This window comes from Abramis brama (assembly GCF_963993115.1).
Source record: "Abramis brama genome assembly, chromosome: 5".
Lineage (NCBI taxonomy): Eukaryota > Metazoa > Chordata > Actinopteri > Cypriniformes > Leuciscidae > Abramis > Abramis brama.
The window spans coordinates 15,515,422-15,530,371 of NC_139967.1; the positions used below are offsets into that span (position 1 = coordinate 15,515,422).

General features: G+C 38.3%; 1 protein-coding gene across 2 annotated transcripts; it reads left to right on the forward strand.

Annotated features, from left to right (window-relative positions):
• Positions 1 to 1,843: 1,843 nt before the first annotated feature.
• Positions 1,844 to 11,132, forward strand: zfand5a (zinc finger, AN1-type domain 5a). Of its 2 annotated transcripts, none has more exons than XM_084114799.1 (6): positions 1,844 to 2,526; positions 7,076 to 7,234; positions 7,646 to 7,745; positions 7,891 to 7,994; positions 9,533 to 9,664; positions 9,755 to 11,132. In XM_084114799.1, exons 2-6 carry the CDS (start codon positions 7,078 to 7,080, stop codon positions 9,901 to 9,903), a joined length of 642 nt encoding a protein of 213 aa, XP_083970925.1. In that variant the 5' UTR covers positions 1,844 to 2,526; positions 7,076 to 7,077; the 3' UTR covers positions 9,904 to 11,132. The 2 variants fall into 2 exon arrangements, with proteins under 2 accessions (XP_083970925.1, XP_083970924.1); XM_084114798.1 differs by lacking the exon at positions 1,844 to 2,526 and adding an exon at positions 4,875 to 5,059.
• The last annotated feature ends 3,818 nt before the right edge of the window (positions 11,133 to 14,950 follow it).

The window sequence follows — 14,950 nt, forward strand, 5'->3', positions numbered from 1 at the left end:
TGATGGTCTAATGACTGACTATAGAAAGATTGAAGAGGCAGATAACAGAAGATTAGTGCCACAGGGTCAGTGTGAGCTGTACTTCCACTTATAGTGCAAAACGTATACATAAAACTTACTTACTTAAATACTGCTTCAGTTTGCAGGAAATGGTACAATCGTTTTACAAATCTAAGATGTTAAGGAATGACTTTCATGTAGGAAAAGTGTTTGTTTGTTTGTTAGTTGTTAGTTAATGCATTAGGTAACATTAACTAATGGGGCCTTAGTGTGAAGTGTTACCAAAATAATTTAAAATGGTCCCCAACGTTTCCTGATTTTGAGGCAGGCAGTTTTTTCTGCTACACCTTCTGAATTTGACTTGGGACCAAATGCTAATTGTTAAAATAAAATACCCCCCTCAGCTTAAACTGTCCTGCAGTGTGAAACTCTAAACTACATGAGCGATGCAGTGCTACTGTATATCAAACAGCGTACAGTATCTGGCTGGCACATTAGAACCAAAGCTGTCATACAATAAAGGCTAAAAACAGAAAGTCTGGAAGTGCCTGTGGAGAAATGAATAGGAAGATAGATTTTACTCATATATGCCTGAAGTGTCCTGTGGGAAAATGCTCCACAGAACAGTAGACGCATGGAAATATTAGAGGTATGGAAAAGGAGAAAAAGAGCTCTATAAATAAATCTTGATATGCTGCCATATTTAGCTGAATCTTATTAAGGTTGTCTATCTTTATCTTTCTTACAGTGTGCCTAAATTATCTCAACAATATTTAATAATGGGAATTAGACAGATAGAAAGAAAAAAGAAAGAAAGAACAGAACAGAACAATAATAACAGAACAGATGATACTGAGACGCAGTGGTAACCTTAGTTAAGGCATTGGGATGCTAATACTAATCAATGGTGGGGATCAACCAGTAATTTGGAGTTTACAGATGGAATCTTATAATTATTACATCCTTAAAATAGGGATTTCACCTATTTCTCTTTGCAACTAATGTAAGGACGATGTTCAGTGCATGTGATAGATATAGCTGTAACAAAGAAGTGAGGTCGAATCAAACACCACCAATAGTATTTGTGGATTCCTTCATTGCTGTTACACAGCCTGACCACCTGATGTCACTAAAGATAAACGTTTGAGGCTGTTCTGTTGAAATGAATGAGCAGTCTGGGGGAATTCAGATGATGTCAGGCTACATTGAAATTTCAACGTTTGACCCATTTCTAGTCAGCAGATATTTACATTTACACAGTGTATTCGTGCATATTGTGTCAATATCTGTGCGTGTGATCCCTGTGCTTGAGTGTCTACCTCAGTATTTGTCTGTTCGCCCTGCAGAGAGCTAGATTGTTTTCCTCGGCTAAGTTTAGCAGCACCGTTTGGGGATTCCATCTTCGGAGGATTGACACGGGCTGTAACTGTATTCTGAGCATGTCTCCTTCTATCCCCCTCATTCCCTCAGCCACTGGCACACCTTTGATAAGAGAAACACAGAAACGTTCCTCTTTTCCCAATCATGTCTTAAGAAAAAGGTTTTTCATATAGCTACTTCAACAGTATTTGACAAAACCTACTGTACGTGTACAGTACTGTACAAATAATGCTAAGACACCATAAAGAGCTATTTAGCGTCAATAGACGCGTGACTAAAACTATGAGCTGGCAGCTTTTATTTGTGGAGTGACTCTGTTATGAGTCACATACACTAGTGTCTCTCTTTTAATGTTGTCATCAGAACCACCCTCAGGTGATCATGTGAGCCGCCGCTGCTGTTCTGCATTCCATTACTCTGAAGAATCCTATAGTCAGGATATTTAATAGCATGGGTGGATCATGAAGGTTTATATTTATAGAAGAGCCGGTGCCCTGTTACTCTCACGTTTTCATTCAGGTCGTATTCTCAGTACTGCATGTCCAGGAAAAGAAAAGAGTAGCTAGCCTACCCACTGGAAAGATGATTCATTTCTATTTTGTAGGCCTACTCTTCGTTGTCAATTTGCTCACAGGACGGACGAAACGGTACAGGACGAAACTTGTGATTGGGAAATTGTAGATCCTGTTATTAAATATGGATGAGTGTACTAGAACATGAAGAAAACTTTCTAGCATTACATACTTCATGTTTGTTTACATCACATTGGTGATAGAGGACTAAAAATATTCACACTCACGGCTGCTGACTGGTTTGTAGTGTACTCAGACAGTTTTCCTCTGATTGTTTGTTCATTTAACTTTTTAAAATATTTTTAAACAGAATCAATACATTAATAAAGCTGTAAAATTCATAATTATAACAGGATTCAATAGCCTTTGACTGAAGACTATCATTCTGTGATGGATTCATTAATTAATTTATACTGAATAAACACTGTGCTGTGAAGAACTGTCAGAATATTGGGTACTTTTGAGCAACTGAACAACAAATCTCCCTTGAGGAAGAAGAGCCAAAGTGAAAGCATACTTGAAACAACTACAAGGGCAGGAAGAAGCTGTCAAAATAAAGTGGAGCAACTGACAGGTAAATCAAGGCTGGTTTAAACAGCGCATTTTATGGATTTAAATTCTGTCATTCTAGAATAAAGGTATGTGTTATTACCTCATTTCAGTGTTATTTTAGAGGTACTGTTAAAGTTTTGATTAACATTAATATTAATATCAATAATAATATTGAATTTGTTGTTATTTTTATTTTATTTCTATTTTAAGCTTTAGTCATTTGTTATGTGTTTTTGTTATTTTATATATAATCTAGGCTATAAATCTAATATCTAGTTTTTATTAAGATATTTTGTATTTAAGATTTATTTAGAAATTTAGCCTTGGCAACTAGCTGAAATGAAAGAAGTTAAAATTTTATATTTATTTTATTTCAAATAACAAAAATGTTTTTTTATGGTTTAATTAACCATCATAACTCTGTGTCACTGATAGTTTTCTATCGTTCCATAGTAAAGTATTTTGTTTAAAAATGTAGCCTATTGTCTAACCAGGTTTCATTCATGACCTCATGAAGAATAAGCAGTGTGTGTGTATGTGTTTCTTTGGAGATAATCCAATATACGTTCATTAGATCATCATTGCCTTAAGGTGAAGACACACTTAGTGTTTATGAGTGTGAGGATGTTCAGAGTGTTTATCTGATTCTGATGCTGTTATGGGCCAACACAAGTAAGCCAATGGCACCAGCAGCTGTTACAACTCAACTTTATGACATGGTTGGCAACCTTATGGCACAAGAGGTTACTTAAATCACTGTACACTATAACAAAACAGACTTTTGTGTATCAACTCTGTATCAGTAATTTTGGAGCTTATCACTTAAAAGCATAAATAGACGGAAGGAAGGAAAATTACCTTACTGTACAACACAGTCATTGTCTAAATATACCATATCTTTTTGTCCACCATGTTCCACGAATGATGAAAAAACACATATCTAACGAATTCATTTGCCACAGCCAAGAATGGTATCCAAATGCAAAACTACTTCCACTTAACTGGCTCATAAAGAGCAGTTATATATGTAAATAAGGAAGACATTATATTATATTATATATAAGGTGGATATCTTGAAAACTTCGGCGAAATGTAAATGCAGTGAGGTTCTGTGTGCTTAAGGATGCATGCAGATAAGACAGCATTTACACATTTAACTTGGACTGAAGAGAGTGACCTACTGTCCTACTGTTATCTATGCATTGTACTAAAAATGCAAAAATCACATGTTTGTTTGCCTTGTTCTCACGTTTGACATGAGCTTGAACTCTACTTCAGCCCTGACACAAATCATCCAAAAACATCAGTTTAAAGGAAAAACATGCTGTAGATTAAGCCACTCCCCTGTACAGCATATTGGCACACACAAATGCATGCAGACACACACAGACACGGTGTGACAAACCAAACTTAAACTAGTTCAGGCAGGTTTATTTCCCCTATATTTGCAGCTTTTAAACTCGTCCCCCTCCTCCACCTCAAACTGTTCTTTTCACAAACAACCATGCGGCGTCTGCATTTGCTCATGTGCAAAGCCACCCTCAGGACACACTGAGTTGGGTTACACTGAAAGGAATCTCCCTCACACCAATGCTCATGGGTTCATGCAGTTCACATGTTCACATGAGTGTTTGCTGACTGACACCTAGGTATGTGTGTATTGAAAAACACGAGAGCTGTCAGCATCTCCAGGAACAGAAGTAACAAAATGAATGAACTTCTTTGAAATAAGATTTCCAGAACGGACAGTGTAAACATCTTTTTTACACAGGCTGCTCTGAACAGGCCTTAAACTTCACTGTTGTCCTGACAGAGAGTATATATTTAATTATATCTAATTAATTTTCCACTCATCAATTTATCTATCTACATTTATATTTACTTACAAACTAATTTTCATAACATTGTTTCTGCAATTGTAATTCCTATGTGAATGCGTTTCTGACACCCTTAACCAGTCTGTGTAAATGCACCACTTCAGATGCAGTTCCTGTGCCACCTTTGCAATGTAAAGATGGCATCAGAGTGTCAACACATGCCAAATGTTGTAGTGCCAACAACAAAAAGAGCTGGGACAAATAACACAAAATTGGTCACTGATAAATGTGTAAAGTACCAAATAAAAATGAGAATATATGTATAAGACAACATGTACCCGTTAAATCAATTTCATGAGCCTGTTGTTGACTTTGTCGGTGTCTTCAGACTTGGGAGACTTTCATCAGGAAGGTTTGAATTCGTCATCAGTGTAGGTGGCAAAGGCAAACCTTAAAGAGGATTGTGCCCCTCTTTGACTTCCAGGCCCCGCCCCCAAACGTAGAGTGACCAATGAATACCTGCCTCGACGTGATGACGCTAACAGCCACTCCCCTTTACTAAAGAAGGAAACAAACAGAGTGAAAGAAGAGAGAGCTTGGGAGAGGACAAGAGAGGAATTGACTTATTTACATCACCGACACAAAGCCTCGGGAGGAAGACAAACTCATTTTCGAAGAGTCCCTGTTTTTTAACCGAGGTTCATCGACCGATTACGTTAGATTTTAAAATCCACCAAGGTAAGTACCGCAACGTTTTTTTGAATTTTATTTTAGGTGATAATCTGAGGTTTGTCGCTGTGATCACGGAAAGACAGGCTGAGGCTGACCCCGAAAAAGGGAGCGATTAACGATTACCGATTCAGAACGTGTAGCACAGCGAGTTAAACCGCTCGCTCGGATCTATAAACGCCAGGGTTGCTCGAGGTATTGAGCTTTTTTTGTTCTACGGGTGGATCCCTAAAATAACAAAGTGTCCCAAGTTGTCAGCAGCACCTTCATGAACATCACAAGCCCCAGAACGTGACTCGCCTCTACATAAAACACAAGACACGGACAATCGCCAACTTTTTTCCATCTTGTTCATTGATCTAGAAGTCGAATTGCGACTGTCGGTTCTTAAATCTTTTATTAATTCAGAATTTCAACTGTGGTTTTTGAAACAGACGCACAATCCAACGGATTATCTTCATTGTGCGGTGGGTTGTTTATTGTTCGACCGTGCCCTTATAAATCCAAGGAAATCTCGTTTAGTTGTTCGCGTTTTCCTGCTCTATGATACTAGTAACTCAGACAAACAGCTGGCTAAACCAGTTAGCTTTTTGTTTCGGGCTTGTTCAAAGGGCAGATTGTCTGTCTGGGGAGGAAATCCTGGAGCAAAGGGACAAAGAAGGAAGATTAAACAAAGCCAGAGCTGCTTCACAGTCGCGATGGTTGCGTTTGGATGTGTCATGATATTTGATGTTTTGCTATTTTGGGCTTTTACCTGCCTGTCTAGTTTTTTCAGTCCTCTACAGTCCACCCGGTTTAGTTTGTCTGTGAGATTCGACAGAAGTAACGTTAAGCTGCCTACCTAGGTAGCCACGCGCTTATGATATGCTGTCTAGATAGTGTTTTGAGACACAGCCATCACGGACACGGCTGTCCCGTCATCTAGACGGTTAAATGGTCTGTAATTCTCGGTTGGTGAAGGTTTAAAGTTGTTAAACCGCCAGCATTGACTAGCACGAGTGTTCGTGAGCGGTTATCAGTGGTTGTGGTGTCGGTGCCTTGACTCATATGGTTGATCACGTGAACACTGTCCTAACAGCATTTGTGTGCTTCTTTTGCTTAAAAACATTATCAGAGTCTTAGATATCTTACCTTTACGGCCTCCTGAAATTGCATATCACGCTTAACACCCACTCGTTTGTTTAGTCATGGTTAGGTGGGAGAGCTTGTATCGTGCTGTTTTATGTGTACTTTATTTTGGGATACCTACTTGAAGCGAGTTCAGTTTGGATGTGGCTAGAAATAGATGCAGCTGAACTCTGTATTAGTCCGGTCAGACGGTTGACTTCACTGTAATTACTCTGTCCTGAGGAGGGTGGTTGAGGAGCTTGTGTCTTTATTTTTGGCTGAGATAAAACAATGCCTTTTAATTATAGGGGCAGTGTATTCACGCTTAGAGACTCTAGAGAAGTTTAAACCCGTTTGCTTTAAAGGTGCACAAGGTGACTTTTGTGCTAATTATTTTTTACACAGAGAAATGAGTTGTACTTTTGTTAAATGTCATTAACATGACGTACATTTACATGAGATAAGGATAGTTTTCTAGAAAAAGTTCTTTTATTCTACATGGAGTGGGGCCCTCTCATGGGTGCCGCCATGTTGAGGTCACATGACCAGTTGTTACTACTAATAAAAGTATGTAATTTGCTTTTTGGGAGAAAAAATATTTCTTTCTTTACAGCATATTTTATTTGGTATGTTAATATTGTTTTTTGAAGTAATCTTTACTTGTTTATTCACTGTATTATACATACACACACTATGGTTCTTATCATAATACATATATGTGACCTGAACATGGCAACATCCATGATGGGGACCCAGTCCATGTAGGTTAAAACGGTTTAACAGCTAGTTTTTAGCTGAGTGGACCTTGAAAACAATAATCTCCTCTACTCATTGCGTGTGCATGTAAGCCAACCACAATGCAGTCATTATTAACAAGACATTCCTGTTCTGTCTCTTTTTTCTTTTGTGATATATTAGCAATGGCCCAAGAGACAAACCAGAGTCCTGTGCCTATATTGTGTACCACAGGCTGTGGTTTCTATGGCAACCCCAGGACCAATGGCATGTGCTCGGTGTGCTATAAGGAGCACCTGAACAGACAGCAAAGCAGTGATCGTAGTCCCATGAGCCCCCTGGGTAAGTCGCACTGAAACATTAACCTGTTTGTCTAACCTCCTGGAAAAAGCTCTCTCTATGGTAACAGACCACACAAACAACTTGGTTATACTATGGTATAAGGGCTCTCATTCATTGCACCTCTTGGAGACGATGACATTAAAGTTGTTACAGCAATAACAGACCGCCATATTACTGCTTGTAAGACATTTCAGACCCACCTGCACCCAGTGATAGCTGAGTTGTTTTAGAGCTTGATATTTTTCATGAGGTCTCTAGATCTATGTTGGGACTTCCCTGAGAAACTGTAATAAGCTGCACTTGTTTTGTACTAGGCAGCACTGCTTTGTGTCACAGGCTTTTTGTATACTGTAGCACAGCTGCACCTGTGCACTGTTTGTGATTATGTGTCTTTGTGTTCTGTTGGACCAGCTGGCAGCCCCTCAGCAGAGGCCTGTGCTATACAGAGACTAGAAGCCAGCATAAACAAAGCAGAGGCCTCACCTGCACCCAGAACAGATACCATGAGAGAGTGAGTACTTCACATGTGTGTTTGTTGTTAAACCTCAGATTGAGAAAGGATGCATTTTATGTTCAGCTGCTTGACATTACAATGATCTCATGTGTTTCAAGAAAAGCCAGGTGCTGAAACCCCACTGTTTTTTTGTTTTTTGCAGAAGTATTCCTTCAACCTCCTTACCGGTGACACAACAGATGACAGAAATGAGTATTTCTAGAGAGGAAAAGGCCCTGTCTCCTAAAACTGAGGCTACTGAACCAGGTAATTGCACTTAAAAATGAAGTAGACATACAAAGCTCCTTGTTTAGTCTAACACAGGGTGTTTCAAACTTTGTCATGTCGACAAAATGGACTCACTTTCTGAAATATAAAGTATTTATACTTAATATAAAAAATGTGTGATTTCTTGCAAAGACAACTGAATTAAATAATTGTCTCTAAAAATGTATAAAAAAATGTACATTGTCATTGTTGCAAATATTTGCTTTTTATAAAGTTTAATCTGAGATTTTATCATTTTTTTCTTCCACAAAACTATATGTAGATTCATACTGTTAAAATGTGGTGCTGTCATTGGAAAAAAATGATTGTATTTGATCTCATGATTTCTCACCAGTGTTTAGAAAGCAGAATGACATTTTAAATGTATTAAAATGGGTAAATGTAGATAATTATGCTAAACATTTCATTCATATCACAACCAGGGCTTGACATTAACACCTCCCAAATGCAGGTGGATTTCAATTGTATATATAATGTATACATTTTTCAATTGTAGTCTTTTAAAAGGGCATCTGAATAATAAAGTGCAATGTAGTTTTGTCAAAAATATAAATTTTTTGATACATATCAATACTGAAATATCTTAAACTCTTCCAATACTCATTTTCTGCAGAATAGATACACGATACCAGCTGTGCTTTCTCGCTCTCTCATCTCTCCGACAGCGAGTTGATGCACAAACCCGCCTCCCCTCACTCACACGTTTCTTTTGCTCCGGATGAATATTGGTGCTGTAACAGGGCTTGAATTTAAACTTAAACTTTTTAAAACCACTAGCCACAGTTAATGCTTAAGTTAATGCAAAGTTAATGCTTTAGCCCTGATCACAACCCTTAAAATAATGTTTAAACAAATTGTGCCCCGGGGGGAATTTATAATGTCTGTATTGGGATTTTAAAAAAAAAGTCTGACGAATGTTGGTAGACCAAAACAGTGCCATCTAAATATATTTTCAATTTTTTCTGCTACAGCAGTGAGCAAGATGACTTTTATTGGTTTTATCACTTATCACCATTCCTGCAACCATTCAGGTGTTGCAAGGTGTGTTTATTCATAAGACTCTGTTTACAATGTCAATCTCAAACTGAACTGAAGTGAAGTTTGTGGTAGTTGGGCCTCAGGCAGTAAGCTCTCTTTTGTCAGTTCCTCTTTTTATTAAAATGAACTTCGCTGCTATAAATTCAATTGCTAACATGTCTTCAGAAGTATTTTGGCATCATACACACCCGTTGTTTAGATATGTACTCTTATTGTTAGCCCAGACCCAAGAACAAACAGAGCCATCTTTGGGTCTGCTCCAGTTTTAATGCGAGTTCATGCAGTGTTAATAACTTCATTCTGACAGAAATTGGGACTTTGGGGTTTGTGGCAGAGCTTATTTTAAGGAACAGACCTATAAAATTGTGACCGACCATACTCATTTTCCTTTAAACCCCACAAACTGCTTCCAGAATCCACCCATGCCACATTGCAACTGTTTAATTTAACAATCCTTCTTGTCTCTATTCTTCCCACAGTTATAACACAGCCCACCTCCTCCTACTCCCCTATCGCTGTGGCTCAGGGAAGCGACGAGGACAAGATCCCAGACTCCATCAAACCTAAGAAAAATAGATGCTTTACCTGCCGTAAGAGAGTCGGCCTAACAGGTGAGGCTCATGGATTGGTCATTCTGTTATTAGTTTGACGGTCATACGCATCTATGAACGGAGGTCTTAATGTTTTCTCTTGTTTTACAGGTTTTGACTGTCGATGTGGTAATCTGTTCTGTGGAATTCACCGGTACTCTGACAAGCACAACTGCACGTACGATTACAAGGCGGAAGCCGCTGCTAAGATCCGCAAGGAGAATCCAGTTGTAGTTGCCGATAAGATCCAGAGAATATAAGCTTTTCCCTCTTTCTTCAAAAACACTGGTGGATAAAATGGACGACTTGGAAAAACGGACTTGTGTTTTTCGATCACCTCAAGAAGAAAACGAGAGAACTGTACCGTCTGAGGCTCGTGCATGAACGATCTGACAGATTTTGGTTTTCTAATAGGTATTCATTTCTTTCCGTGTTTTTTTTTTTTTCCCTCTCTGTGGTGTTTTATGCTAGTTATTATTGCAAATTCTTTTTTCCCCTAAAGCATAGGACACCTTTTAGGAAATTTTAGCTGTTTTTTGTTTTGTTTTTTTGCTTGTTCCCGTCCTCATGCAATGGGAGTGGCAGATACTCTGTGCCAAAACGTGGCCGTGTAGTTTCTGAGTAACTAGTGTTGTTTAGCCTTTTGTCTTATGAAAGACGCTGGATTTTCAAGAGATGTGTCAAAGCTCTACCTGATGGTGTGTGCTGCATGTGTTGGTCTGTTAAACTGCAGTTTGTCATTCTAACAAAATCACTTGGAATGTGGGGCCGCCCAGTTGACAAGGCCATTTTTTTTAGCATTATTTTAGAATGTGAACTTGCTACTGTGACATCATACCTTTTCTTTGTTTTAGAATGAAAGATTGAGATTCATCTGTTGAAGGCAACTCTGTTCCCACATTCTAGAACCAATAATCCTCCAATCTGTCACAACTGCGCTTTAGAGTTTCAGTGGTCTGGGAGTTTTAATTTTGTCAATTTTGTGTGAACATTACGTAGACTTTTTAATAAGACTGTGAGGTGGTGCAGTCGGTTTCCGTGTGAGCGTATTTGTGCGCACAGGGGGGAATTTTGCGCACAAGCCCTTCTTCCTGTTGTCAAAACGAGATGAGCTGACCCTCCTTAGTGCATTTGCAACACCGCAATAGTATACGCATAAAGTCAGACCCGAGTCTGTGAAACATTGTTCTTTTTGTTGGTTTTGAAATGCACCCACAATGCACCTGTCATTTTTGTGTGTCTGCATATCTTAATGTAAGCGAGTCCGAGTGCATATGTTGTGTATATAAACGTCTTTTCTTCTTTAGGGAGTGAGGTTTCCTTAAAAAAAAGATGTAACTGTTGAGAGTATGTTGAATTTCAGCCTTTAGTTATATGCAAATTTGTATGGAAAAAAAAACATTACTATGTTCATATTTATGTATTGCATTTAATCCTTTTACCTGGCATTAAAAAAGTATTGTAAATAAAAATATACAGAGAGAAAATATACAGTCAAGCTGTTCTGTTCATTTGTTGCATTTTGGGGAAAATTCCTCAACACCATGCAGATAATTGAGTCATTTTTAGGCATTATTTTACACTGAATAAAATGCTTCAGGGCCCAAACTGTGGATTCCTTGACACCTGTATGGTTTTTCAGATGTCGTTTGTTTTGCACACCTGTCCCGGCTGCTGAAACAAAGACATCCTGTTTTGACAACAGCTGTCCTGACAACCTTTAGCACTTCTGTACTCGCAACCAAAGCAGATTTGACAATCCCTGCCTGACCTAGTAACAGCTGGAGAGGTGTGTGTCACTTTTAAGGAATGACAACAGGTGGTGTGTACCCTAAGTATCAGCCTCATTCAAAAACGGAGGATATACTTTTCCTTTCTTGGTTTCAAAGTACATATCTGTCCCTTGAAAGAAATTGCTTTTGTATCATTGTCTGACACAGTCTAGTCAGTTTGTGTTCTTGTCAGACTCTAGTCAGCGTCTGTGGCCCGCTCTCAGTATTTGTACAGAGGGGGCTGAGCGTTAAGCCGGTCTGGGAGGATGACTTCACAGTGACGGGTGGTGACAGATGTTAAGGGCAGATGACTACGCCACTGTGTGTAGACGGCCGTCAGGGGGAGGGGTACACCGAGGGTACAAAGAGTTATTCTGAGTGTATATTAAGGCAAAGTCGAACTGGAAAGTGAGATGATTAGAAAAACAGTGTGGCTTAGAAATTTGTATCACGGGCAAAAATAAATGTGGCTTAATTAAAAGCAGGATGTAGGAATGGTTCAGCAGGGGAGCAGATGGGTTCTCACACATGTTCTTCTCACGTTAATCCTTGGTCAAGTCAGAGGATGTAAATTGGCTTCACAGTCATGAGTTTGGCTGAGGAGATGAGGGCAAGGCTCATGACCATGAGGCAGAGGAGCTTAAAGAAAGAGTTTCGTATGAAAACTAATTATGAAGCTTGTGCTGGAAGGAATGAAATGAAAATGGGCATTGTGGTCATTACGAGAAAAAAGAAGGGTTTGGAAAAAAAATTTAAGAGAGAGGACAAAAGAGTGGAGAAGGGAAGGAAATTAGAATACATTGACCATTATTCAATAAAATTATATATATATTGTCCCTTTGAATTTAAGTTTTTTTCTTGTCACATTGGCAGATTTTTGTTTTGTTTCAAGTTTAAAAACAACTTCTCACAATCATTTGTCATTTCTGCGCAATTTTATGTTTCCCCGAGTTTCATACTGAATTTATCCATCAGTAATTAGTGATAAAAAGTGTTATGAGAATTTGAAGGTTGCAAACTTTAGTTTTCAGTTTCAATTAGTTTATTAAATGTTTTACTGTGTACAGTGAGAATGGCCTGTCAACAAAGCCTAACCAGATTATGACAGATGCACTGAACTATGGCAGTATGATCTCACAAAAACCCTCTCAACAGGGCTGGATTGGTAATCTGGCATACCAGGCATTTTCCTGGTGGCCCGACACATTTTGGAGCCAATACAGTGTTTGCTTGTTTTTTTGTTTTTGCCAAGGACTGGCCAATCATGTATTGACAGGCAGAAGCAAGAGAGAGGCCTCCTCCTTCCTCATATGAGGCACTGTTTTTTAAATTGGAGCACATGGGAAACTACAGTTAAACTCTGGATTCTATGCAAGAACTATGGTACATGTCATTAGGGCAATTAAAGGATATTTAACAAAACAGCTTTAAAGCCTGGATTCCATGAATAAAAGATGAAGCTTTTTTCTCTTTACATATGTTTTATGCACTTTTTAATAGTTCTAATGTATTTGAATTGAAGTAAAATGTTAATTCAGTGACATCCTGATGAAAGAGAGATATGTCTTTTTTACTAATGTTATTGCTTTAAAGGGATAGTTCACCCCAAAATGGCATCATTTAGGCCTACTAATGTCATTCCAAACATGAATGACTTTCTTTCTGTGGAATATAAAATAATACCATTTTTTTAATTTATTTGAGTCTGTTTTTGTTTTGTTTTTGTCCATACAATAGAAGTCAAAATATCTTCTGTGTTTCACAAAGGAGAGAAAGTCATTTAGGTTTGGAACAACACGATGGTGAGTAAATTATGACAGAATTTAAAAGCAGCAAATTTACTTTACAGCATTCTAGCTCAAATTCAATGCTTTGTCAAATGCATTTCTATGTGACAAAAATGCAATATTAAGTTTGTTAACTGCATTCGCAGTAAATTCAATAATATCTATCATTATTTGTTCCTGTTCTATTTTATCTATTAATTTATTTACCCAAATTTAAGGCCCTAAGTCCAGTAAAAACGTTCTAGGGGGAACTCGTGGGCTGGTCTGGATTCCAGCCCTGCCTCTCAACCTAACAATACCACGCACGAGCAAACACTCCAATCCGACACAATTCTCAGTTCACAGGAAACTCCAAACTTACACGTTCTCACTTTCTCAACTTTACCGGAATGTTCTCGTGCTGTGTTTCGTGTGTACTTTTGTTCCTTGAGGCGTAATCAGGAAGATGCTAATCAGTTAAAAGAAAAGAATAAAACTCCCCTCTAACTTGTGTGTCTGGGTGTGGCTCACAAAGCTGCTTGTGTTCCTCATGCAGGAAGTTCAGTCAGTCAGTCAGTCAGATTACATGCGAAAGGGGATAGTGACAGATACGAGAACCTGTTTGACTCATGAATACACAAGGAGTCAACACTCTTCCTGCATCATATGAAAGGAAGCATGAAATGGAAGTTGTCATAGTCTTTTCTTCTCTATTGTGATGTATCCAAGTGACATGGCTTTTCAAACAAGAAAACATGTAGGGAGGTACTTGATTTAGTCCATTAAGAATTCATTGAATCATTGTGGTTTGCTATTGCTGCGATCACATGTGAGTGACAGGTTGTCCCGTCCTCACGCCAGTAGAGACAGTCGTCAGAGAAGAAAAGAGATGTTGCTGCAAGAGGGAGGGGAAGTCATTTTGAGTAAAGATTACAAGGGCACATGAAATTCAATTCAATTCACATTTGTTTGTATAGTGCTTTTCACAATACATATCGTTTCAAAGCAGCTTTACAGAAAACACATGTGACTACATTACAATTTAGAATGATCTGTTATCAGAGGTGTAAGGTCTAAGTAATGTAAATATACGTATACAAATCATGCAGTTAGCTAACAATGTATTAATTTAAGGCAGAAACAATGAGCTCATTGAAGTAATTCTACAAGTTGTGAACAAAATGATTACAATACACAGAAAATTTTGCATTGGTGCATGTTGATTCAGATTTGGTCATCTGAAGTCCTTGCAGGAGTTGGAGTCATCTCTTCACAGGTGTTGGAGCATCTGAAGTCTTCATAAGATGGACATCCCGAGGTAAAACAGAAAAGCAAATGGAAAATAATTAGTGTAGCTGCTGTTCATAAAATTAAGCAAAGATAATCTTGTGCATTTTATCTGATATAACTGGAGTACAAGGTTATAAGATGCATTATGTGAATGCTTGGCTAAAGAAGTGTCTTTAATTTAGATTTAAACCCGAGTGAGTTTGAGCCCCGAACATTATCAGGAAGGCTATTCCAGAGTTTAGGAGCCAAATGCGTAAACGCTCTCCCTCCTTTAGTGGACTTAGATATAGGTAGCCAACAACCAATAGTCCAGAGTTTTGTAACCTTAAAGAGCGTGATGGATTGTAGGGCAATAGAAGATCGATTAAACACACAGGACCTAAACCTTATGGGTCAGTAGCAATACTTTGTAATCAGTATAGAACTTTAGATAGTAGAAATGATAAAATTGGTGTTATATGATCATAAATTCTTGACCT

Bases quoted from the DNA above. Each gene is read 5' to 3' on its own strand.
- zfand5a (XM_084114799.1), top strand. From the start codon at position 7,078: ATGGCCCAAGAGACAAACCAGAGTCCTGTGCCTATATTGTGTACCACA. The intron at 7,746-7,890 runs GTGAGTACTTCA...TGTTTTTTGCAG, and splicing joins AGAACAGATACCATGAGAGA to AAGTATTCCTTCAACCTCCT. The intron at 9,665-9,754 runs GTGAGGCTCATG...CTTGTTTTACAG, and splicing joins TAAGAGAGTCGGCCTAACAG to GTTTTGACTGTCGATGTGGT.